Genomic DNA, 26,835 nt, shown 5'->3' on the forward strand with positions numbered 1-26,835 from the left:
CACCCACCCAAAGGCTCCACCAACCAATTTTCTCATCAGAGGCTAATGAATCAAAGGAACTGCACTCGTACCAAACTTCGCAGACACTTCAGTTTTTAGAGAGAACATGAAAAAAGGTATGGAATAACATATCCACGCAGCATAAATGGCAACCTAGAAGCCAGCACTTTTAAGTGGTTAGGGGCTGAGCTCAATAGAAAAGGTGACACGGCCATCTTTTCAGGGCACAGTGGGCGTGCTTAGTGGAGAAGACTTACTTCAGCTTGGCGGCCTGGGTAGGCTCTAATATGAGACGAAGCTGTTCACACAACTGTTGTGAAAGAGGCGCAGTTACGGCCAGGTAACTCTGCCACATCTCCACTGCAGCCTTCTCCTGTGACAACGACATAGAAGTGACTCTTACAACGTCAGAGCCAGCCAAGTCATTTACAGCAAGAAGACACTTGAAACAGAGTAGCAGAAAATGACCCGCGTGAACTCTGTCAACAGAAGCCAACTGGGCAGGCTGCCCTCCAGTCCACATCCTAAAAATGTCTCATCTTCTACCAAAACCACAACTCACAGTTCCGAATGAGAAAGGGTGAAACAACAAGGCAGAAAATATTGGATTGCATGACCAAATCAACAACTAATTCTCATCACCTACAAAGAGGATAAACTGCACATTCTGTATGGGTGGGGAGCTGTGAGTGGGTACTTTTGGTGCCAGCAGATCCAGCCACTTAATCATGGGCCCTCAGGGTCAAGTTTCAAAAGCAAAAATGATGAGTGCCAATCTCAACAGTGTGCTTCTTTCCCAGACACAAAGCTCCAAGTATGACAGAGCCCTCATACAGGTGTGTAGTAGGAATGATGATTATAGGCACAAAATACAAACATGGATAATACAGTAAATTCAGGATGCAAGCTCGTTAAAAATGAAGCTTCTGTTTAAGCTATGCTGCCACATTAAGTCAGCCAGCAATATTCCAGGTGGCCTACTGTGAGGATGACACATTTTGCCTCATTTCACAACCAATGTCATCTCTGTTGTAACTCATAGGGCCAGCAAGAGAAATTAAAGGAAATAAACACATCAGCTTTTCTGTGGTTTAATTAAACTACATGTCTAGTGGCAAAGTAGGCAGAAAGCACTGGAAAGACTTAGGCTTCAGACTGTAATTACAGTCTTCATATACTCAGTCCCTTTTACAAAAGTAATTGGTGCTAAGAACCTGTTAAGCTTGCTGTAACTTAAAAAAAAAGAAAATCAAGATATCTTATGAAAAGACTGGTGACTTACTTCTTCTGGGTTTCCTGATTCGTGTGGATGCCATGTTTCCAGCTGCCTCTCCAGCTCCTGTCTTAGCTCACTGACATCTTTTAAAAAGGGCTAAGAAGAAAAAGCCACAGATAAGAGGCAGCCTAGATTGAAATCACCAACTCATTATATCACTGGCTGCCTTCTTCCCAGTAGTACGAACTACAAATACATGCCCCTGAGACACAAAGCGTAAGCAAATTTGATGGCACAATAAGATGCCAGACAACTATTCTTCTACTTCCCTTTGTGTAGAGACAAGATAAAGGAAGTTTTACCATTTAGAAGAAATCTATCCAGCAAAATAAAAACAAAAACTCCACAAAATTATCAATATCAAAATGTTCTCTGAATAATCTAGACTGCTATTAATTAAGTCGAACGATTCGGGAAAACAACTCCATTAAATCTGCTTTTCCTAAATGCAGGCATTAAGCCAAATATTCTTGCTACTTCGTCAGCATGAACTGAATTGTTACCTACAGCTCCTCACATAAGGATGCTGAACATGGGAAGAGCAGATCTAGATCTGCGAGCCTGAGGCTGGAGAACCAGACACACCATCACAGCCAGGTTGGGGCAGACCACCCACTCTGACCCTGGGACCAACTGCCGGAATGGTGTCATCTGTTTAGAGAAGTGGTCATACCAACTGGTTTCCTAAACACTTTGATAAGGATGAGATGCCCCCAAACAACCAGATATTCCATGAAGTTCTAAAGACAAAAATTTTAAACCAGTTTATAATTACATTTTGTTAACTTATCATAGCAATAATTTGTGAAAATTTTAGCACCTGGAAAACTGTGTCCACAACGAACTGATGCGCTGTGTGAATGGTCGAATCTTGGCTTCTGTCTGGTTTCATATCCTCTGTCTCCCCATGGGATATGTCGGTCCTGGGATCTTGGTCTTCTTCTGTTCTAACAGTGTGGGTCTCCATGTCCACCTCATCATAGCCTATTTGCATACAAGGACACTGTTTTACTTACTCTAATATTACACACAGACTGAGCCTCCAAGATTGCCTGCCAATCTTAACGATTACTCACACTTCACTCCTTCACTCCCCAGCACGTTTCCCCATACAAGTTCCACATGTTCTTTCTCTTTGGGATATTCACTGCCAATTCTTACTCCCCTGACCTTCTCTCCTCCCCACCATGAGGTCGAAGGCGGCTCTTCTGGGAGGGAGGGGAATAAGGGAGACTGCACTGTGTAGTGTGTGACTCTTTAAAATACATGCACGTAGAACTTTGATGAAAATAAAAACTAGGGATGCCTGGGTGGCTGAGTCCGTTAGGCATCCAACCCTTGATTTCGGCTTAGGTTGTGATCTCATGGTTTATGCGATCCAGCCTCCCGCTGGGCTCTGCATTGAGCGTTGAGCCTGCTTGGGATTCTCTCTCTCCCTCTCTGCCCCTCTCCCCAACCTGCATGCACGCGCTCCCTCAAATTAAAAAAAATAAATAGGGGTGCCTGGGTGGCTCAGTCAGTTGAGCATCCTACTTCAGCTCAGGTCATGATCTCGGAGTCAGTGAGTTCGAGCCCCACATCGGGGCTCAAAGCCTGGAGCCTGCTTCAGATTCTGTGTCTCCCTCTCTCTCTGCTCCTCCCCCACTCACGCTCTGTGTTTCTCAGTCTCTGTCTCTGTCATGATCTCGAAGTCAGTGAGTTCGAGCCCCCCATCCAGCTCAGAGCCTGGAGCCTCCTTCAGATTCTGTGTCTCCCTCTCTCTCTGCTCCTCCCCCACTCACACTCTGTCTTTCTCTCTCAAAGATAAATAAATGTTAAAAAGATAAATAAAATAAAATTAAATAAATAAATCCTAGTTCCATTTTACAGATGAGGAAACTGAGGCAAAGAAAATATGGATGATATGCCTCAGCCTATAATGTGAGTAAGAGGCAAAGTCTGGATTTTGAGTTTTCATCAGAGCTACGCCATTCCCACTGTTATATAATGGCACAGTCAATGCTTCTAAAACCTCTGAGAGGTTTAGGAAAGAGGGGAAAAAAGCCGTTTCAATTTGCAAGTTGTTTTGAATGTGTATTTATTCCACTGCTGATAAAGTTATTTTTTAATGTGTTAAATGCATGTCTTTTTTATTTTTTAAATAAATTATCCAGTAATAACACTTGGTCAACTATGAAATGGAACTATATGTAAGAAGTTTGGTTACTTTTACATATGCATTTTCCCCACTCTATTTCTCTAAATATTTTACTGCATTTTATGCTAAAATTGAGTATTTTCATATAATTGAAAACATCTGTCTAATAATCAAAAGTGTCTTCCTGTCATAACTGAAGTAAGTGTCCTATTTTTTTTCTTCTACATATTTAAAGAAGAGTGATGGCATTTGCCTAGAACTCAGGCTTTTGAGGTCTCCTTGCAGGACAGTGTCTCCAACGTCACTCTTCCACCTTCTGACTCCTAGGTGAGATAGAGTGGAATTTTCATAGGCAAATGAACACCTACACTATGGGTCAGGATGTAGATAGAACCACCAGATCAGATGGTACCACACGAAAGTGACTACTGTAAGTGAACGTAGGAAGGATTTGTTCACCATAGGACCCACCGGGGCTCACTGTGGTCCCTGACTTGATCTCCTCTGGCTTCAGCTGCTCTGCGTCTGCTGCTTGGAGCTCTTCCTCCTCTGTGTCCATGAAAGCGTCCTCCATCTCCTCCTCCTGACCCCTGCTGGAATCTTTTGCAGACTGTTGCTGCTCCTTGCTGGCCACATCTGCCAATAAAGCATACAAACACATAGAACATGTGTGGGTGTGGTTTCTCACTTTTCACTTCTGAGATCTTACTAATGCTGTTCTCCTGCTGACCAACTATATGGCATGAACACACTGCTTGGCTTGTCTGTGATGCCCTACTGACCTATTGATGTAACTGCCTATTCTCTACCACAAAAGTAGGATGCTTAGCTAGGTTTTTACTGCTATTACAAGAGACCGAACCAGAATAAACAGGGAGGACACATGACTCAGAGCAGCTAATGGAATTATCCTCCTGTACCAAGTTATGAGTGGAGATATTGTAATGAGTAAGAGTATAACACAGGACACAGAAAGACCAACGCTGAAGACAAGCACTGTGATCTTGGACAAGTTCTTAAATTTGTCTGGCCTCAGTGTGCTCATCTATAAAATGGAAATATCGTAGATCTTAAGATTATTGTAAAAATTCCATGATCATGCAGCAAAGGCTCAGTACAGTGTTTGGTACAAAGTAAGAGCTCAATTCATGGTAGCAAATTATTATTACTGCTTGATTTTTCTAAAAAGTGAAGACAGAGAAAAAAGGTAATTCATGATAGAGCAATCATTTCTGAAACTGTGCTCAAAGATAAATATTATCTACATGAGTTTATATACTAGGAATGAAATATTAAGAAGTCACCAAGAGAACTAAAAAAGGAGACTGAGTAATGACTGACCACTCCCTTCTTATGTGGAGTTTTTTTTCCTTTTTCACTTATAAGAAAAACACATTTCTAGTTCACAGCTCCTGCCATTGCAGGAAGTGACCTCACTGTGACTATGAAGAAATGTCCACGTCTCAGAAACCCAGAGATAAGCACTAGGTTTGGATGCGGGCAGCTGTTATCAAGGATATATAAAAGACTTACACCAGACCCCGAAACCTGCACTTGTCTACAGATACCTTTATACCAAAAACAAACTGTATTCCCACATAATTCGAACTAGGGAGAAAACATTTTAAAAAGCCGTTTCCCATCCCTAAGATGGATTTGTTCATCTGCTGGGCACACAGTAATACAGCATAAACTCTCAGAGAGCTCAGTGAGCAAAGGAGAAGCCTTCCCTGAACCATACCATACGTCTGTGCATCATAAGGGTCACTGCCTTGTTTAATGTGCTCAAATGCATCTGCGTCCTCCACCTGGGTGTGGGGCTGGGCTGGCCCCTGCTCAGTGTGGCTCTCCATATCCACAGTCCTCAGCCGCTTATGCACTCGCTCATTGTGATCACCCATGGAGCGTTCATTGTCAGCCTGTCCAGGTTTCCTCTTGAAACTCTGTGGGAAATATGAGGAAATTCATTAGAGGTTTGTCTGTAATGGCAAAAAAAACTAATGTCTATCCACAGGGGGCTGGTTAACTAAATTACGTACAGCCATACAAAAATGGAATTCAATGAGCCAGTTAAGAAGAATGGTCATGTATCTATACACAAATTCAGGATAATGTCTATGATATACTTTGTATCTGAAATATGTTACATATGCAAAAATATCTTTAAAATAAAACTGGTAGCACCAATTTACTCTTGGGTGACTTGAAAACAGGAATAAGATGGAAGCTTTTTAGGGGACTGTTTTTATATATGAATTTCATAAATCATGTACATGAATTATACCATGTTTTAAAAAACCTAATTTTTAAAACACAGAAGAGTAATGACGGTGGAAAAAAGACTGGCTAGTCCTAGGCAACAGCACCCAACAACTGGCTCTTAGGCTGCGTAACAGGAATAAGGAGGAGTGTGTGTGTGTGTGTGTGTGTGTGTGTGTGTGTGTGTGTACATGCACCCACATGGGGAAGAAGCCCCAGGTTCCAATGGGAAAGCCCCACGGTCCTGATCTGCTTGCTGAGGCTATCATCAGGTTTGGTGAGACGGCAAAGCCTGGGAACGTGGCTTTTGTTAAAAAAACCACTACACTTAGCGCATCCTTTCCAGATGCAGCCTTCACCTAAGTTTTGCTGAAGAGTGACAGAGACCTGTGTGTCCTTCCTGGTCTGTTTCTGGGAAGCCAATCGAGCAATGAAGTTGGACTGGTGGCCTTCTGCCTGGTTTGCATCTGCAGCTCCACTCCCGTGCTCCTGTGAAATCCAAGCCATGAGAGAGTGAGGGTGGAAGATGCTATACAAACACCTGCTTACTGGGCTGTAGTTCGCATAGCTTCTCTGTTATTCTCCTCTCAGAGTCACATGATATACCTGCCTCCCTGGTCCAGAGCTGAGCCATGACTAAGGCCTGGCCTGTGGGCAAAAACAGGAGCATCTATATCCAGATATGTTACCCTCTTGAGTGACTTCGCTATGTAAGGCTGATTAGTTCCTTGTTTCCAGGATTGTAATGGCTTACTCTGAAGGCAGGACAGACCTCGACTAGAAACCAGACTCTGCCATCAACCAGCTGTATACCCTTGAGATTGTCATTTCACTTTACTGCAGCTTAACTCAAATACAAAATGGAGAACGTTGTAAGAACACTAACCAGCTATCTTACAGGACTACTGTGAGGACCTGAAGTAATGAAAATGCTTAGCATCACCTAATGGGTGCTCAATAAACGTGGTGGAGGGGGGCACAAGAAGTATAAACAGGTGTTATTACTGGTGAGAGAACTGGGCTCAATGAGGCTTAAGGAGCTGTTCAGAGTCACCAGAGCAGGTCCTCTGTCAGTGCTCTTTCCACAGCATGCCAGTCACCTGGACTGTGGCCATACACAGCATATCACTCTGGCTCGAGAAATAAAGAAGTGCTTTTGCTTTTTAAGTTACAACTTTTAGAGCCTGGTGAACAGCAAGGAAAAAGGAAACACTATTTGAGGCCTATTACTATATGAAGTCTAAATGCAACCTTTCTTTCCTTGGGAGCTTTCTAAAAATTAACATGAACCTGTTCTCCCACAAAGAACTATGAGTTTAATAGCTTTTTCTCATTAAGCACAATACTTAAATACAGTGTAGCAAATATTCTAGGGTTTGTTCTGAGAGGCATATAAAATCAGGTATCCGATCATTTCCCAAAGAATGAGAAATGATCTTTTAGATGTCAACAATAAAACAAAATCACACATAAACCAACTACAGCTAAATGGGTCGTGATTTCACACAGGGAACAGAGACCCCCCCCCCCCCCCCCCCCAATAGAGGCAGCTGGCAGAAGCAGTAAGGGCCTATCACCTCCTTTCCCTGCTCCTTTTCGGGCGCGGCCCCAGCCAACTCCACAGCCTGTGCACTCTGCACACTCTCCACCCCGGTCTGCCCGCAGGAATCGTGTTCTTCCCTTTCCGTGGCCTCTGGCACCTGCTCCTCTGTGTCAGAGTTCTCCCCGCTCCCTTCTTCTTCTTCTTCCTGCTTCTGCAGGGTAAGCAAACACCACATTAAAATGTGCTGGGGGAAGAATATGAGGTAGGGGACCACTACAACTGGCAGGTGCCCCACTGCTCACCATGGGGAGACTGCGGGGAGGGTAATGGCCAGAAAGGGTCTTAAACAGAAACAAAGCTGCTCGGCAGCGCCACCTGGTGATAGAGAAGTATCCTAAAAGATTCTGATCGGAATAAGGTAAACTCTCCCCCACACTATTTTTTTATTTTAAGTTTATTTATTTATTTTGAGAAAGAGGGCAAGTGGGGAAGGGACAGAGAGACACAGAGAATCCCAAGCAGGCTCTGCACCACCAGCACAGAGCCCAATGTGGGGCTTGAACTCATGAACTGTGAGATCATGACCTGAGCTGAAGTTGGACACTTAACCAACTGAGCCAACCGGGCGCCCCTTCCTCACTATTACTTTTAACATGAGACAAGCCAAAGACCTTACAATACCTGGGGCTGGAGACCTTGGTCAACAGGAACGTCATTGTTTGCACTTTCCTCATTGGCTTCCTTGTCCTTGTCCTCCAGAGACTGACACTCATCGTCTGAGTTTTCTTCAGGATGTTCAGCAGTGTCTTTATCTTGGTCATCAGCTCCTGTGTCCATCTCTTCTTCTCCCTCACCCTTATCATCTTCACTGGGGCCTTCTTCAGGTTCAGGTTGACCCTGACCTTCACTGTGGTCAGCCTCGGTCTGTTCCTTTATTTCCTCAGCTTCATGACCTGTTTCTTCAGTATCCATTGGCTTTTCTTTAATTTCCAAAGGATTATCTTCTGGATACATAACAACAAAAAGAAAGAACACCAAATTTAACATGATTTAACATGAGATGGAGTTAACACAAGTGTTTATTAGTCTCAAGCCAGGAACTGGCAAACTATGTCCTAAGAGCCAAATCTGGCCAACATATTTCTGTAAATAAAGTTTTACTGGAATACAGCCATATGTATTTCCTTATGTGTTTTCTCCACCCATTCTGTATTGTCTATGGCTGCTTTCACACTACTACAACAGCAGAGTAGAGTTTTTGCAACCCCTGTGTCAGTTTATGGCCTGTAAAATCTGACATATTTATTACCTGACTCTACAGAAAAAGTTTAGTCCACACCTGCTCTAAACCATACTTAATATTTTACATACATACAGTTGTTTGGATGGTGCATTCCATTAACAAACTCTAAGTAATTAATCCACTAAAAAATCCTGAGAGCTGCCACAATAGGGACATTTTAGATCAAAAATAGGAAATGACATTATCCTTGGGAATAACTGGTAGACATCCTTCTTTATCATAAATAGAAAGTACAACATACATTCAATGGAAACAATCTTATTTGGAAAGGTTTTATTTATTAAGAGAACATTCCTATACTTTGGACACTTCAGAATCACAGTCACTTTGTTAGCAAATAATTCTTTAATTTTCTTAATTTCATGCTGGCTTACTTGTTGAATTTAAGGTTGAAGTCAGATTGTAAAATTATATGGTAATGAAATGACCTCTGAAGCAACAACTTACTCAGTGCTTAAAAAGTCAGCTAGAATTTAATGTAAGAAGTTTGGCCTTTATAGATTTGGGGAGATTTTCTTTTCCTTCTATAATAAAGTTATATGAAGATGAAGAAAAAAAAAAAGTAAGCTAGAGATTCAAAGAGTGAAGACTTCTTCTTAGCATGAGGAAAGCCTCTATCAAATCTTCAACCAAATGATTCTGGTTAAATAGTTCACTAATTTATTGTTTTTTAATTACTAAATACTTTAAACATGGAAAATGCATTTTAAAATCTTAAGAGCCAGGGCACCTGGGTGGCTCAGTTGGTTGGGTGTCTGACTCCGGCTCAGGTCATAATCTCATGTTTCGTGGGTTTGAGCCCCGCATCAGGTTCTTTGCTGACAGCTCAGAGCCTGGAGCCTGTTTTGGACTCTGTGTCTCACTCTCTCTCTCTCTCTCTGCCGCACCCCCAACTCATGCTGTGTGTCTCTCTCTCAAAAATAAATATTATAAAATAAGCAAAACCAAATAAAATAAAAAGACCCATATACTCACCTACTAGATTTAATAGATGTGAACATTTTGCCATATATGTGTCAAACTTCTGTCACTTTAAATTTTTTTTTTTTTTTAATGTTTACTTAGTTTTGAGAGAGAGAGACTGAGAATAAGCAGGGAAGGGGCAGAGAGAGAGAAAGAGACAGAATCTGAAGTGGGCTCCAGGCTCCAAGCTGATAGCACAGAGCCTGATGCGGTGCTCAAACTCACAAACTGAGAGATCATGGCCTGAGCCGAAGTCAGACACCCAACCAACCGAGCCACCCATGCGCCCCTTCTGCCACTTGTTTTTAAGAAACAAATGATTCTGGGTACAACTACCTGGATTCTGGAGGTGTTTGCCCTTCCTAACCTGAAGTCACCATAACCTGAAGTTGTGTTTTATTCTAATGTTTTCCTACATTTGATGTACCCATTAATAATATATAGTATTGTATTAACTTTTTACATAAATGATACCTCTTATTCTTTTGTAACTTGCTAATTTGGTTCCAATAAGGTGTGGGGTTTTTTTGTTTTGTTTTGTGTTTTTGTTTTTTTGAGAGAGAGAGCATGGATGAACACGGACAGGGGCAGAGGGAGAGAGAAAATCTTAAGCAGACTCCACACTCAGCATGGAACACAAGCGGGGCTTGATCCCACAACCCTGGGATCATGACCTGAGCTGAAATGAAGTCAGATGCTCAACCAACTGAGCCACCCAGGTGCCCGCCCTGCCCCCCCCCAACAATATGGTGTTTAAAAAAATTTTTAATGGGTTTTCTAAATACGTAACTGATTCATTATGAAGCATACTAAGGCTAGCTCATATTTTTGTCTGGATACCCACCATGATTGGGGACCTTCTGTTACGGGGCACTATATAATGCTTCCAATATGAGACAGCTCTCCCTAGGGAAGTCACTCAAACTGAACAATGGGTGACAGGCAGATTACTGTCAAGTGCCATGTGATTTCTTTTGATTATTCAATTTCATACCCCACTAAAATGACTTCATATTCCAAACTAAACACACAACATAAGCACAGCAATCATTAACTGAAACAATCATTTCCCTAAGAAAGCTGTAACAAGGCTCTGTAAGAGGCCTGGATATACCCAGACTGGAGTGTTCATATCACCCCATAAGGCGGGCCATCAGGAGACAGACAGCTGCGGGGAAATGAAGCACCACCCGGATTCTACAGTACTAGAACACAGGACAGGAGGGTAAATTAATGACAAACACCAGGTAGTTTACTTTAATTCTTCTCAGATTAAGCTTTAAGTCTAGTCAGGTGAGAAAGATTATAGAAAAAAAGCAAATAATTTTCTCAAATTGGAATTGGGCTGACCAGACACGATTTATGACTTGGCCATAATATGGCCTGAAGAAATAGGTTATTGCTCATTTTCAGTGAGTTGAACTGGTCTCTTTAGGTTTTAAAAGACACACCTCCTTCTTCCTGGTCTGTGTCCTCACTACCATTCTTGTCTTCACTATCCAGGTTCAAGTCATCTGGAAGGTCCAAGGCCTCGGGTTCTGGCAGCTCTTCCTGATTGCCATGGTAAGGATCCACCTCATTCTCATCATATTCCCTCTTTGACAATGGCGAGAACAGGAAAAAATTAATTTTTTTTAAAAAGTAGCATTTGCAAATAATTAGCTCTAAGCACTTACGCTAAGAGAATACAAGATCTCTTCCCTAAAATTTCTCCCACATGTTAGAATTTTACTGATGTTTCTAGAATTTTCATGTTGGATTTTCAAACCTCACTCACTGTGCAGGTTCTCCACTGATAAGAGGTACTGCGTTACTTAATTTCAAGAGGAAACGGAAATTTATGAGAAGATATATAGAAAAGAATCACAGAACTTAGCTTCCAAACTCCAGCATGAGCCCAAACAGAATCAGGACAACCTCATTAGTAACCAATAGTTCGATATTTTATGTCCTGTTGAGAGACTTTGTAACATGTTCTTTTATGAGGCAATGGGAAAATGATGAATAGGGAAAAAAAAATGTCTTGAGACTCCCAGGAGCTGTGAGCCCTGACCTTGAATCAGGAGCAGATTGGTTTCAAATCCTCATTACCTCATCTATTTGTTCATTAATTTTGTCTTGGCCTTGTCTATCATCAGCAACTTCTGCTTCTTCCTTTTCTTCCTTATCTCGGTTTTTATCTCTGTTTGACTTCCCAGCATCCAAGTTGTCGTCTTTGGCAACAAGTCCACAATCTTCCTAAATATCAGAGGCAGAAAAAACAAAATCATTACTCTCAATCTAAGAAACCGCTTTCACGTAAGTTGATTCTACCTAAACTAGCTCTTAGACATGTACAATCTCTGTCTGTTGAGCCTATCCTCTGGAAATATCCAGCTGACAGGGTGTCCTCCATGACCCTGAAAGAACATTCTGGCTTCATCCAGATGGTAGCAGTATTAGCAGGTGTGTGAACAGTGGGGTGGGTCACACTGTGCTGCTGCAGTGTCACACCCAGCCCTGATTTCTCCTAAGCAGAGAGCTGGGGAGGTTCAGTGGCCAACAGCAGAATCAGAGCATTTGCACAGTCTCCTTAATTTTCCTCCTCCATTACACATGGAATGGCCCAGGTCAGACCATTCTTTTAGCTCTGAGTTCAATTAAGTAAGACAGAAAAAAAAAAAAAAAAAGAAGAAAAAAAAGAAGGATGGAAGAAAGAAAAAAAGGCAGAAAAGGAAGAGCAGTAAATGACAGGGAGTGGTAGCTGGTTGGAAGAAGGTCTCCTCTCAAGCTGGGGACTACAGGGTGGGGAGAATCTTTTAATTACCTCATCCATTCCTGGTCCTGTTTCTTCAGTTTTACTGTCTTCTTCTTCCTCATCTTCCTCATCATCGTCATCACCCCAAAGCCTTTCATCAAGTTTGTCAGCTTCCTCACCATTCAGATCGCCCATCTGTTTATCCAGGTCTCCGCCCTCACTGTCTGATTTCCCATCATCCTCTTCTGTAAGGGAAGGCACTGAGGTTAGGCAAATCCCCGAACTGACTGGGCCATGTGCAGAAGAGGCATGGACCCACCACCTGGCAAGTGCCCCACCTGAGATTTACTGCTTGCATTTACAGAACACTGTACACACAGATGCCTTTAGATCTCCTGAAGCAGTCCTACTGTGTTTTGCAAACTTTTTGAAGGAAAAAAGAAGTCTGTAATGTGTGATATTAATAAACAGAAGGGTGATGGAACAGCTGTCAGGATGTCTACTTCTGGTGCTTGGGGGTGGGGAGGAGAGTCATCATTATGAGACTCAGCAACTTTACTGGGCTTTGGTTTCTTGTCTGTGAAATGATGTCCAAGGTTCCTCCCCATCTCCAACATACTCTACACTTCTATTTTGACCATCTTTTAAAATCACACATCTAATTCAATCATAATTTTTCGCAATTGTTTTTGCTCAGTCTACTGTGACAAAGGTTATATTCTTATGCTGCTCAGGCAAGCATATGCTTTTCTACTCTAAGGTCAATTTTCATTTCTGCAAGATCTTCACTTAGAAGAAGACACAATTATCTCAAATTAAGCTTTGGAGAGAAATTTAGGGGTAAGAACTGAATTATGGTATAAACACAACAGATGACAATGTGCTATAAGAAATCATATTCTCAAGCAAATTGTAATGACAGGGGAATGTTTATGTTAAATGAAAAAAGCTGACTATAGAACTATTTATGGTGTGTGTATAGATATCTATTTTACAAATGTAGATATAGATATTTTACTCCTGAACTTTTGTTCCAAATCATCTGTCACAAATGTCTACTATTTTTATAATTTTTAAATTTTTTTTTTCAACTTTTTTTATTTATTTTTGGGACAGAGAGAAACAGAGCATGAACGGGGGAGGGGCAGAGAGAGAGGGAGACACAGCATCGGAAACAGGCTCCAGGCTCCGAGCCATCAGCCCAGAGCCCGACGCGGGGCTCGAACTCACGGACCGCGAGATCGTGACCTGGCTGAAGTCGGACGCTTAACCGACTGCGCCACCCAGGCGCCCCATATAATTTTTAAAAAGATTTTTTAAGAAACTACCCTGAACAATTTACTTTTTTTTAATATAAGTTTTTTTTTAAGGAGGCATTTTTTTAATTTTTTAATGTTTATTTATTTTTGAGAGACAGAGCGTGAGCATCGGAGGGGCAGAGAGAAGGAGACACAGAGTCTGAAGCAGGCTCCAGGCTCTGAGCTGTCAGCACAGAGCCTGATGTGGGGCTCGAACTCACAAACTGCGAGATCATGACCTGAGCCGAAGTTGGCTCAACCAACTGAGCCACCCAGGCTCCCCTGAACAATTTACTTTTAAGTCAAGCTCTGTTAGGGACATCTCTCCTTGTTCCTTCAAGGTTCCCTGAAGGGGAAGTCACTGCACATAGTGCATGAGGCAGCCAAAATACCAGTCAATGACTCAGTTTGCTCAGAAGAATCTCCAGAACGGACTATAGACTTCTGCCTCCATGGAGACAGTGATGAAACATGCATATAGCTGATGTTTTCATCTGCAGTTATGCAGAGTAATAAACTTGCTAAAAAAGATAATAGGCTCCTTATTGGGAAAATGTAATTTCCTAGATAAAGTATTTTTTAAAAACAAGAATGAAGTGACAATCTCAAACCTTTTTCAAGTTCCCCATCATGCATTTTCCCATCAAAGTCTTCTGACATCTCAATGGCATTATCCTCGCCCTTAATGTCTGGTTTTGAGTCGGGATCCTCTTTATCTTTTTCTTGGCCTTTCTGAAGTGTATCTTCTGCCTATATCAAAAAGTATTATAGAAAACATAAACATTATAACTTTGCCAGTGTTTATTTAGCTCTAAATAAAACAGAAATACCTAAATGCCAACATTAATGGCATAAAGTTATCTCTGGGGAGAGAAAAAAAGAGAACCAACAGAGACAACCACAAACAATTTCTAGTTTGCTTTAATATGTCTATAATTTCCAGTTTTACTGCGCTGTGATTAGAGAATATAGAATTTTGTCCTTTTTCATGTGAATTGTTAAAAAAATCCAGATTTAACAAGAATATGCAGTCTCAAAAAATATGAATTCTTAAGGATAAAAATTCATTCTTATTGTATTCCCCATATCTCTAATATTTTTATCACTTTAGTCTCTCATAGACAGTAACACAATGTAATTTTGTCCACTTTCCCTTAAACTATATATTTCTATATACTCTAGGTGATATTTGGGCCAAAGATTCATGACTGTTCTTTCATTATGGTTGGATTTTTAAAAATGCTTTTTTAAAATACAAAAATAATAAAATCCCATTAAAAGAATTTTAAGCAAAACAGAAAGAGTTACTTTCCCATGGCACCACCATCCTCCTCCCAAAGAAATCAGCATCAGTGACATTCTGGTGCATCTTTTTAACCGTGAATACACCAATAAGCATTTAGTAATAAAGGCAATCTGTAGCAATATCTGCCTCCCAATATCTTTTTAAACAAAAATGGATCATTGCTTCACAAGCTGGCATTCTACTTTTCTTTTTTAACTCAAAAAATGTCTCTTAGATATATTTCTATGCTGATACATATAAATCTACCTCATTCTAATTTATAATGCTATTCTGCATGGATGGTAATATAATTTAAATAATTCCCTCTGATAAATATAATTTTCACCATTATAAATGAAATTTATAATTTTCACCATTATAAATAATAGTATAGTGAACATACTTGAGTAAAAAACATTAACATTTCTATCAGGAAACATGGAATTCCTAGGTCAAAGAATACACACAATTCAAAATCTATGAGATACTACCAAATTGTTCTGATAGCTTTTATCTCAATATTTTTCACATTGGATTGCACTTTTCTATTTTTTTTTTTTTGGCTTTAATATTTTCCTATGAGAAAAGTACTTTTGACAAAGTTAAATTTGAGAAATAGATAAAAGGCAAATAAAAAAGAAATATATTATGCATTAAAAGAGCTTGGGGCGCCTGGGTGGCTCAGTTGGTTAAGTGTCCGACTTCAGCTCGGGTCACGATCTCGCGGTCCGTGAGTTCGAGCCCCGCGTCGGGCTCTGGGCTGATGGCTCAGGGCCTGGAGCCTGCTTCCGATTCTGTGTCTCCCTCTCTCTCTGCCCCTCCCCTGTTCATGCTCTGTCTCTCTCTGTCTCGAAAATAAATAAAACGTTAAAAAAAATAAAAAAATTAAAAAAAGAGCTCTACCACACTTTTGGCTTTTTTTTCCACTTCTCCCTTCTAAGGATGAGAGTAAGTTTGAATTGGTTTGGTCCTTTATTTCTAATAGTTATAACCACACCTTAAATAAAAATTTATGGTCTGCTTTAGACTTAGAATATAGGCGCTAAAAAGAAATTCCATTATCTCTTATTCTTCAAGTCACAGTTGATAAATCTAAATGACTAATAATAATAATACGTAAAAAAAAAAAAAAATCACTCCCAAATGAGACACGCATTTAAAAAAGCCAACAGGGGTGTCTGGGTGGCTCAGGCCATTGGGCATCTGACTCTTGATTTCAGATCTCACAGTTCATGGGATCGAGCTCCACATCAGGCTTTGCACTGAAAATGCAGAGCCTGCTTGGAGTTCTCTCCCTCTCTCTGTCCTTCCCCTGCTCACACTCTCTCAACACACACACACACACACACACACACACACACACACACACACCGTTTTTTTGTTACCCAAGTGCCTCTTGGCTTTATTTTTAATTTTTTTTCTAGTAAAACATTTTTATTTTTTAATTTTTAATTTTTTAATATAATTTATTGTCAAGTTAACTAACATACAGCATATACAGTGTGCTCTTGGTTTTGGGGATAGATTCTCATGATGCATTGCTTACATACAACACCCAGTGCTCATCCCCACAAGTGCCCTTCTCAATGTCCATCACCCATTTTTCCCTCTTCTCTGCACCACTCCCTCTTCCACCCTCAGTTTGTTCTCTGTATTTAAGAGTCTCTTACAGTTTACCTCACTCTCTGTTTGAAATTATTCTCCCCCTTCTGTTCCCCCATGGTCTTCTGTTAAGTTTCTTGAGTTCCACATATGAGTGAAAACATATGGTATCTGTCTTTCTCTGACTTATTTCACTTAGCATAATACCCTCCATTCCCATCCATGCTGTTGCAAATGGCAGGATTTCATTCTTTCTCATTGCCAAGTAGTATTCCATTGTATATATAAACCTCATCTTCTTCTTTTTTTTTTATTTTTATTTTTATTTTTCAACGTTTATTTATTTTTGGGACAGAGAGAGACAGAGCATGAACGGGGGAGGGGCAGAGAGAGGGAGACACAGAATCGGAAACAGGCTCCAGGCTCTGAGCCATCAGCCTAGAGCCCGATGCGGGGCTCAAACTCCCGGACCGCGAGATCGTGACCTGGCTGAAGTCGGACGCTTAACCGACTGCGCCACCCAGGCGCCCCAAACCTCATCTTCTTTATCCATTCATCAGTTGATGGACATTTAGGCTCTTTCCATAATTCGGCTATTGTTGAAAATGCTGCTATAAACATTGGGATACAAGTGCCCCTATGAATCGGCACTCGTTTGTCCTTTGGATAAATCTTAGCCCAAGCCATCTATTTCAAAAACATTCTTCATTCCAACCAAAAGAGGATATAGATTAAAATTTCAATGGGTCTTAAAGACATACAATAAAACCTATTAAGAGTAAACAATGGCATTATTACTTAATGCAGTGGTCACTTAAAATAGCCACGGTTTTTATCTTTAAATGAACCACTACCAAAAACACTTCAGAAAATCATCAACAAAGACCTCCCCATTTAAAATAAGAGAATTTAATGGGGTGCCTGAGTAACTCAGTTGGTTAAGCATCCGACTTTGGCTCAGGTCATGATCTCGCAGTTCATGGGTTCAAGCCCTGCATTGGGCTCTATGCTAACAGCTCAGAGCCTGCTTCAGATTCTGTGTCTCCCTCTCTCTCTCTGCCCCCCATTCATGCTCTTTTTTCTCTCAAAAATGAATAAACATTAAAAAAATTAAATAAACACCAAAAGTTCAAATCATTTCCCTTTCTTTAAAAAAAAAAATTTTTTTTTTTAACGTTTATTTATTTTTGAGACAGAGAGAGACAGAGCATGAATGGGGGAGGGACAGGGAGAGAGGGAGACACAGAATCGGAAGCAGGCTCCAGGCTCTGAGCCATCAGCCCAGAGCCCGACACGGGGCTCAAACTCACAGACCGCGAGATCGTGACCTGAGCTGAAGTCGGACGCTTAACCAACTGAGCCACCCAGGCGCCTCAATCATTTCCCTTTCAAATTATAGCCATAACTAATGACTGAGCTGCAAAGTTCCTTGTTCTCTAGGCTTATTTATACCTGACTCCCTAAAGCTTTAGTATTCTTAGGGTTCCATGGATCACAGATTGAAACCATTACTTAGTAAAAACATTGATGTGTAAAATTTAATATTGGAAACAAAGGGAAATGGGGGTGAGCTTCTGTAAACTGTATGTGTATTTCACACATATGAAAACATACCTGTTCTTCATTTTCAATCTGGTCACTCACATCCTTCATGCCCTCGCCTTCCCCAATTCCACCTCCCTCATAGTCACGGAACTCAGTTGCTCCCTCTCCTGCTGAATCTTCCATTAATTCTTTGGGTAGGCAAAATCCCTTTAAAATAAAAGAGTTAACAGTTAAGTACAAAAGCAATTAAAACAACAAAACAAAAACAGAAACAAAAAAAAAGGATTTCTAGTCCTGATACAAAAAAAAAAAAAAAATGTTAGCTTTTTTTAGCTCAATATTTTAAATCTGATGGGAATATATACAGTAAACTTTTGACATTGTTTTCCTCCTTGATAACAGTTATTATGCAGTTTCAAAGCTTGACATCAGATTTAACATATCAGGTTTTGACTCTGTAGAGGCCTTTTAGTGTGTGGTAATTTTTCATTTGGCAAGACAAAACTCTTAATGAATTATACTTGGATAGCACCTAGGAGTAAGTCATTGAGCAAGGGTAGAGCCTCTCAGTGTCTAAATCCCAAAGGGATTTTGTCATTATTTGCTTCTCAAATTAGTAAGACTAAGAGGAGAAAGAGGAGGGAAACAAGACATGTAACCCTGGAGGTTCAGCACCTTGAAACAGATGCCACAAAAGGTTTCATTTTTACTTCAAAAATTGAAGAAAATTTGGTATGGTGCTTCTCAAGTAAAATGTTAGTTTTAATATAAAAAGAATATGCTCCTCCTCAACTCTTGAGCTAAATCTATCATTCCTGGGGTAGGTGCTACATCTAGCCTCAGCTGTTTTCTGCCAAGGCACCTGGCTGGCACAGTATAGGGGCTAGAGTCAAGAACAGGTCAGACACAGAAACACTCATCAAGTGTTAACAAAACTGTTTCGTGTTGGAAAATAGTTTGGAAAGAAAAATCAACTGCTAGCATGTGGGACAAAAATAAATAGAAAAACAAGTAGAAGAAAATAGTGGCTCTCTCCCATCCAAGTACTAACCAGGCCCGACCCTGTTTAGCTTCCGAGATCAGATGAGATCGGGAGAGTTCAGGGTGGTACGGCCGTAGACAAAAATAGTGGCTCTCAATCAGGAATTTTATCAACAAGCTCTCAAGCTGTCAATCTGAGGATGGAAATGTATTAAAAAATAAGCTGCCAACTAACAAGGAATTAAGATCTCAAACCTGCAAATACCGATTGTGACTCAGTTACAAAGAAACAGCTTTCCATGGATTAAGTGTTATAATTATGACATAGATCTATTATCTTAGCACTGAGTCTAACCTACTTTCAGTTTCCCTCAGGACTACTCAGAAAGGATATGAATACAATCTGGATACTTAAAAACGTAAAGGAAAGGCAAACTCACTATCAGGACATGTATTCTCAGAAAGCTGACTGAGGGGGACCTGGGTGACTTAGTTAAGGGCCCGACTTCGGCTTAGATCATGATCTTGTGGTGAGTTCAAGCCCCACATCGGGCTCTGTGTTGACAGCTCAGAGCCTGGAGCCTGCTTCATATTCTGTGTCTCCCTCTCTCTCTGTCCCTCCCCTGCTCATGCTCTGTCTCTCTCTCTCTCTCTCAAAAATAAATAAACATTTAAAATAGGTTCAGGTACAGGCAGAACATGACTGTACCAGGCGGAGATTCAGAGGTCGTTCTGCAGGGCACATCACTCACAGTAGCTACATCTGGAATAGCGGAAGGGCTCCCAACACTTTGCTTATATTAAAACCCCCACACCCCACTCCAAAACACAGGCCAAAGTCATTCTAAAACCTGTCGGACAAGAGCAACAGCACAAGTGGACAAATAGAACTGACCCGAATCTCAGGGTATGCTCACCATACACTGTCCTACCGCTCTTTTGCATATGGTATATTTTCCAAGGAGTGATGAGATGTGAGACTGGCTCAGTGCCCATCAGACAGAAGGAGCAAATAAGACATTCATTTATTTATTACTCAACAAATACACACATTCGTCCTCTACATACACTGCATGGGCTTGTCTTCCATTTTTAAACCCTTTCTAATATTCCAGTTACCCAGAATTAAGAACTCTTGACTATTTATAAGAAGCCTAAAGCCCATCTTTAATTTGTAAATTCCTATCTTCAAGTGACTCTTACGAGTATTGTACTTAGATGTGGAGAAAATCTTAGAATACTAAGGAAATCAAAATAAAACAAAAAGTATATTCAATTGAAGGTAGTTCTCACAAAAATGCTAAGGAGTGTGGGCAGATCTCATTTTACAAACAAGGAGACGAAGGTTAAGGATAGCCTCTGGAGTTTAGGGATTTCATCAGTGGGGGATCTGCAGGTTCCAAGACCTTAGTGGAAACAGGCATAGCGAAAGGGTGCTGGACAAAGCCCTAAAAAATCCACAGGGAGAGCAAATGACCTCCAGCTGTTTGTGAATGTCCGAAATAAAAGCCTGTGAAAGCAAGCACTTAATGGCTACCGAGTATTTGGTACTGGCTGCACCAGGGTGCTTCACATGAACAGTCCTTACCTCCTGGGCGAGCTCTGTAAAGACCTGGGCAAGAACAGAGAGCAGCTTTGCAGTGCTACGGTGAGTTGCCAAAGACATGGTCAGGAAGAAGAGGATGAGGTCTGAGTACCTGGAGAGCATGGGCACCAGACGCACCAACAAGCAGCAGGATTGGCTGAAGAACTGCGGGCAAAAGATCACAAGGCCTGCTCACACTATGTAATGGGTGCTGGGTTTTCCCTGTAATAAAAATGTTCTGGAACTAAACAGCAACAGTCATTTCACAATGTTGTGAATGCACTAAATGCTACTGATGGTAAGTTTTATGTATATTTTCTCTCTTACACACACATACGCACGCACACACGCCTCTACTATTTCTTCCGTCTTCACACAAACCTTCACAAAAGTACACTTTAAATTCTGTCACTTACAATCCATTTACTTAATAAAGTGTACTGTTTTTTTTGTTGTTTTTTTTTTTTTTTTTGAATAAGATGTTTATAAACGAATTCTATTCAGAATCAAAGTTGGCACTGGAGTCAGTGCTACAGACTTACAATGTCCTACAAAATAAGGCTAGCAAGCCCTAAGTTTGTCAGTCATGTTTGTCATGTTTGTCAGTCATGTTTACCTGCATAAAGAAAACAAATTTTGAGTGATTTTTGCCCCCAAAGGCCTGCTTTGGGAGCACCTACACGGAGCAAAGTGAAACCCACTCTGGATGGCAAGAAGCTTCTGAAGCACTGCTGGTTACCGTGTGTTTTGCTGCTGTGCCATCTTCACCGTACGATTTCAGCCTCTCCAACAGCTCAGAGACAGCAGAAATGATTTTCTGCACATGCAGAGTGCTCACGTCGGCCCACAAATCATCCTCTAACAGTTTTGTTAGATGTCCTGATTGCAGTCCCTCCAAGCCTGCTGCCCCTTTCATTCACAGAAAAGGAAGACATGATGAGTAACACAAAATAAACCCTTTTCATCTCCATTCATGCACTCATCATTCCCAATATCTGTCCTTAAATATTTAGCCACAAAGGGGCGTCTGGGTGGCTCAGTCGGTTGAGAGCCCGACTTTGGCCTGGTCTTGATCTTGTGGTTTGTGGATTCGAGCCCTGCATCAGGGTCTGTGCTGACAGCTCAGAGCCTGGAGCCTGCTTCAGATTCTGTGTCTCCCTCTCTCTGCCCCTCCCCACTCGTGCTCTGTCTCTTTCTCTCAAAAATAAACAATAAACACAAAAAAAATTTTTTTAAATATTTAGCCAGAAAAATAATTTAAAAATTAAATCAAGTAGAAAAATAGCTTTTGCTTGATTTCAGACATACCATCCTCTTCTTGTGGTCTGCTTTGGTCAGTGTTCTCCTCTGTCTTTTTACTGTTTCTTTCTGCTAAGTTCTGGATGGCACAAAGGATGGCCCGGATGGCAGTTTCCACCTGTTCTGAAAAATCTTCCACAAACCCTTCATCTAACATTTGGTTTCCTAGTAAGTAAGAAGGTGTAAAACAAACAAAAAACCCAATCATTTGCTCCAGTGCCTCTAGAAATCATTAACAATCCTCACTTGTTATTTTTACAAAACAGCCACCTGTTAACCACCTACTACGAGTGAGCCACAGTGTCAAACTGTGCTGAATACAAAGATGAATTACAAGTTTATCATCTTTTATTGAAAGTTCTGCTAGAAGAATGCCAAAAATACAAAAATATTTAAGATGCTGTATATAACCACCAATTTAGTCCAAATATCAGCCCTCAGCTTTCCAGTCTCAGAAAGAACTGTCTGCTAACAGCGAGTGAGCCCGTGCTGCCTCCCTACATGTGTGCTACAAAGTGACATGATCAACTCAAAGGCAAGGTACTCAAAGAAATGAGGCAGAGAGGTGCCTGGGTGGCTCAGATGGTCGACTCCGACTCTGGATTTTGGCTCAGGTCATGATCTCATGATTCATGAGTTCGAGCTCTACATGGGACTCTGCACTGACAGTGTGGAGCCTGTTTGGGATTGTCTCTCTCTTCCTTTCTCTCTCTCAAAATAAATAAATAAACTTTAAGAAAAAAGAGAAATGAGGCAGAAAGAGTTAAGAGTTAGGGGTTCCAACCACACCTATCTGCCTTAGAACCTGGACAGATATGTTTGGAACAAAACATAATGTGTCTTTAGGATAGTCTAGATTTAAATCTGTAAGACATCACTCCTACACCAGGCTTTGACTCCCTTACTGAGTGACAGACAGTCTTACCACTTTGGCTTCCTGAAGCAAGTAGATGTGTCTTCCAGGAAGTAAAGTCATCTGTGGCTTTATTGATTTCTCTTCTTAAATAGTCCAGGCTCTCAACTAATGCCATTTGTTGGTCTGTTTGCTCAACTTGTATCCTGGGAATAATGAACAAGGACTCTAGTCCTTGCAAATGAACTGACACCTGGGACAGGCAACTCAGCCCAGAAGAACAAACTTCAAAATCTTTCCTGCAACAACAGAAATTCAACAATGTTGAGAAGAAGGGGCTACCATAAACACACACACACACACCCCGCTCCTTCCATCCACTAAAATGTGAGCAGGGGAGAATTCACTGTACCTCAAGAGTAACAGCTAGACATACGCTACAAAGCACTATGAAGGTCCACAGAAAAACAGAATTGAAATAAAATAACCTTTCATCATTTTATCCCCTTACTAAACTCTGAGCAAGCACCCAAGCACAAAGAGGGACAGTACAGACATAGCCATACTCACCAAGAATGAAAGAGAGTCTCACAAGACTGCTGCCTGATTTTGTCAACATCAGCTTTCACTGTTTTAATGGTTTTCAGCATCTCTGTTAATCTTGCAGTTGACTGTTGCCAAAGCTCGTCCTGTTTCCGCATCCAGCAACCAGAGGGCAGCTGATTTCGAGGTAGTGGGGATGGGCAACTCAATTCTGATGGGATGAGGTCCTGTATGGCTCCAGAAAGCTGGCAGTTGGTGAGCTCTGGTCCTTCTGGGTAGGGGGCAGAAGGCTGACCCTGTACCTGGGCACCACTGTGGCCTGGAGTTGGCCCTGCACTGGGGCAGCACTGGAGGAGCAAGGAGAGCTGCTCAAGCAGGATCTGGCTCTGCATGGCCAGATGCTGCAGCCTTTCTGTCCACTGCTGCACACCATCCTGAGGGGGGAAGGCCACCGGGTAGACCAGCGGCTCAGTCAGCCTGCCATGAATCTCCTGCACACAGCCAAGGAGGTTCCTGTGCAGAGAAACCCATGGAGAAATCATGTGGCACCTTAAACTGCATCGCCATGTTGTTTTTAACAATAACTTCATTTGTTTCTGAACAAAGTATGGGCTTTTTCACATAATCAAGGAGAGAACCCCCATGGTTAAGACTGTTAAAACGCCCTTTGAAATACTTAAACACAACCTTCTGAAGACCGAAAGCAAGGGTCTTCAGTCTTACACAAGTGTCAAAACTCACTGCTTATCACCTACCCCCTTACAGCTTTTTCCCATCTAACAGTCAAATCACTGCAGTGATTTCAACCATTACTTAAAAAAAAAAAAAAAATCTAGTAAATGTGGTATACTTTGTTAGATAAACCCTTATGCGTACAACAGAAAATGGTTGCGGCCAAAGTGATTACAATCTGGAAATACTACCTCTCAGCCAAGAATCCATTCAAAAAATGATGACAGGCTTCCTAACTGTCCTCGTCTTTTAAATATTTAATTCCACTGAGGAACCTCCATGCATGGCTCAGCAAATTGCAACTCTGTGGTCCAAAACCCCCCGTGAACTGAAGCAGTCTCAAATCTAATCTATGCCCAGAGACAGATGCTACAATACCATACACACAATCCTGTCACGCAATCTGATGGACTGTCAACCACAAACCCCCTCTCTCCAGACCAAGGTGTACTTCAGCCATGGCAATTTTATCTAATTCAGCCCCCGAACTCATCTCCCAGGGCCCATTCTCCCAAGAGGTGCTGCCACAACCACAGGGCAGAAGCACATCACCAAAAAGCAAGGGGAAGAGCCAAGAGAAACCCCATCTGCTTCTCTGGGTCTCAAAAGTTCATTTCCAAATTGAGAGCAGACTCACACAATTGTTCCTAATTCATGCCACAAACCCAACTAACTAGTTCGTGAATACCTGAGGAGGATCCACTGCTCAGTCAGCGTGGTCAGGGAGCGCCGCTGTTGAATAAGCACCTTCATCAGATGTGCCGAGAACCCTTTGCATCGCTCGACGTTGCTCATGCCCAACTCCTGCAAAGGGGAAATGGAAACATGCCAAAGGAATTACTAGCAAACATCACCACACACGCAGGTGTCACCAGAAAGCAGTTTCATCCAAAACTCGCTGGGGAAAGTGCCTTTTAATTGGATAAGCTTTGGATATGCTGCAGTCTAGAGGCAACACATTCATCTTTCTAAGCAGTGCTTCTCAAATTGTGCTTCCACAAATCACTGATGTTCCATGAATAGGAACTAGATTTAACACTGAGACACCTGAGTGGTTCAGCTGGTTAAACATCTGACTCTAGATTTTGGCTCAGGTCATTAGTCTCACAGTTTGTGAGTTCGAGCCCCGCATCGGGCTCCATGCTGGCAGTGTGGAGCCTAGTTGGGATATTCTCTCTCTGTGTCTCTCTCTCTCCCCTTCCCTCTGCTGCTCCCCAGCTCGCTCTAAGTAAATAAATAAACTAAAACAAAACAAAACAAAAAAAGAACTAGCTTAACATCAAAATTAGTGGCCTTTTCTCAATTCACAAGAGGAAAACTATCTGAAGATGGCATTCTCCACATGAAGCATTTCTTATATAACCTCTTTTTTTTTTTTTTTTAAACATTTATTTATTTTTGAGACAGAGAGAGACAGAGCATGAACGGGGGAGGGGCAGAGAGAGAGGGAGACACAGAATCGGAAGCAGGCTCCAGGCTCCGAGCCATCAGCCCAGAGCCCAACGCGGGGCTCGAACTCACGGACCGCGAGATCGTGACCTGAGCTGAAGTCGGATGCTTAACCGACTGAGCCACCCAGGCGCCCCTATAACCTCTTTTCTAAATGTTTTATTTATTTTTGAGAGAGAGTGTGTGTGTGCATGAGCGCATGTGGGGAAGGGGCAGAGAGAGAGAGAGAGAGAGAGAGAGAGAGAGGAAGACAGAGGATCCGAAGCAGGCTCTATGCTGACAGCAGTGAGTCCACGAGGGGCTCGAACTCACAAACCCTGAAATCATGACTCCAGCCGAAGTCAGATGCTCAATCGACTGAGCTACCCAGGCACCCCCTACATAACTTTTCTTATGCATTTGGTCTTGTTGGCAAATGTAAGTAATAGAATTTATGATAAAATGCTTTCTGATTAAGCACAAAATTACACTGATTTATACTGTAAGTTTAATAATGTTCTGCAAAAAGCTCCGTCACGTTCTGTAATGGGCTCTGATCACTTGGTAAGACCTGAGAGTGCTGCCCTGGAGGAACAAAATAGGAGCTTTCCCTGGGCCCCGGCAATTCTGAGGTTCTTTCACCTACCTTGGCAGGAGCTGCTAAGGCTGCACTAAGCCTGGCGTGCCGTGCAAGAGAGCGAAAGAAGTACTTCTGGCATCCATCCCATGAAGAGGAGATTTCTGTCAGCAGCCTAGAAATCAACATGATATACTTAATTAAAACCACTATTTCCCATCAAAGATCCTGAAGACTCAGAGATTGGTATTATTTAGTCACAACCAAAAGCTAAGAGTGCGAATAGATTCATTTCTGTGAGGTCTCATTCAGTCAGGCGTTCATTAGTCCTTTATGCAAAAAATGTATTACATACTTAACAATGGAAGTATAGAGGGAAAATAAATTATGATGACAATATAGTTTCCTTAATGAAAACTTTATAACTATCTTAGGAGTGGAAGCTAAAGGTCATAAATTCTGATGCCCACGGGGGCCAAGCAGTTAACATAAATGATTAAGGACAGACAAGCACAAAATGATACATGGCAATGACAGCCGACCTCAATGTGGGAAAAGCAACAGGACTGTTTGCAGACTGTAGTGATCTGGAGAGCATGTGTCCTGTCCAAAGGAGGGAGCTACAGTTTAACTTTCTCACAGGAAAGCAAATCCAATTGGCCCAATCTTCCTGAAAAACTGAAATTCAGAATATTTATTTATTTATGTAAAATTTCTACTTTGGGGATGCCTGGCTGGCTCAGTCAGAAGAGCATGTGACTCTTGATCTCAGGGTTGTGAGTTTGAGTCCCACGATGGGTGTAGAGATTACTTAAATAAATCTTAAAAATAAAATTTCTACTTTTTATAATGCTGTGTTGAATTAAACTTTAAAGCACTCAGAGGGCCA

At 41.5% G+C, this 26,835-nt stretch overlaps 1 protein-coding gene across 1 annotated transcript in view; it reads right to left on the minus strand.

Annotated features, from left to right (window-relative positions):
• The window catches only part of MDN1 (midasin AAA ATPase 1), a 173,047-nt gene that overhangs the window by 7,107 nt on the left and 139,105 nt on the right, over positions 1–26,835 (minus strand). Inside the window, exons 77-96 of the mRNA XM_047857750.1 lie at positions 26,016–26,121; positions 24,630–24,745; positions 23,237–23,722; positions 22,739–22,965; positions 21,823–21,978; positions 21,254–21,423; positions 20,518–20,679; positions 18,018–18,155; positions 14,128–14,266; positions 12,288–12,463; positions 11,573–11,719; positions 10,933–11,077; positions 7,897–8,219; positions 7,250–7,426; positions 6,060–6,161; positions 5,155–5,356; positions 3,885–4,049; positions 2,097–2,260; positions 1,283–1,372; positions 258–373 (exon numbers count right to left, since the gene is read on the minus strand). Of these exons, the coding sequence (XP_047713706.1) occupies positions 258–373; positions 1,283–1,372; positions 2,097–2,260; positions 3,885–4,049; positions 5,155–5,356; positions 6,060–6,161; positions 7,250–7,426; positions 7,897–8,219; positions 10,933–11,077; positions 11,573–11,719; positions 12,288–12,463; positions 14,128–14,266; positions 18,018–18,155; positions 20,518–20,679; positions 21,254–21,423; positions 21,823–21,978; positions 22,739–22,965; positions 23,237–23,722; positions 24,630–24,745; positions 26,016–26,121 (3,507 nt within the window). The remainder of the gene's footprint in view (positions 1–257; positions 374–1,282; positions 1,373–2,096; positions 2,261–3,884; positions 4,050–5,154; positions 5,357–6,059; positions 6,162–7,249; positions 7,427–7,896; positions 8,220–10,932; positions 11,078–11,572; positions 11,720–12,287; positions 12,464–14,127; positions 14,267–18,017; positions 18,156–20,517; positions 20,680–21,253; positions 21,424–21,822; positions 21,979–22,738; positions 22,966–23,236; positions 23,723–24,629; positions 24,746–26,015; positions 26,122–26,835) is intronic.

The sequence above is a fragment of the Prionailurus viverrinus genome, chromosome B2 (assembly GCF_022837055.1).
Source record: "Prionailurus viverrinus isolate Anna chromosome B2, UM_Priviv_1.0, whole genome shotgun sequence".
In the NCBI taxonomy this organism is placed as follows: domain Eukaryota; kingdom Metazoa; phylum Chordata; class Mammalia; order Carnivora; family Felidae; genus Prionailurus; species Prionailurus viverrinus.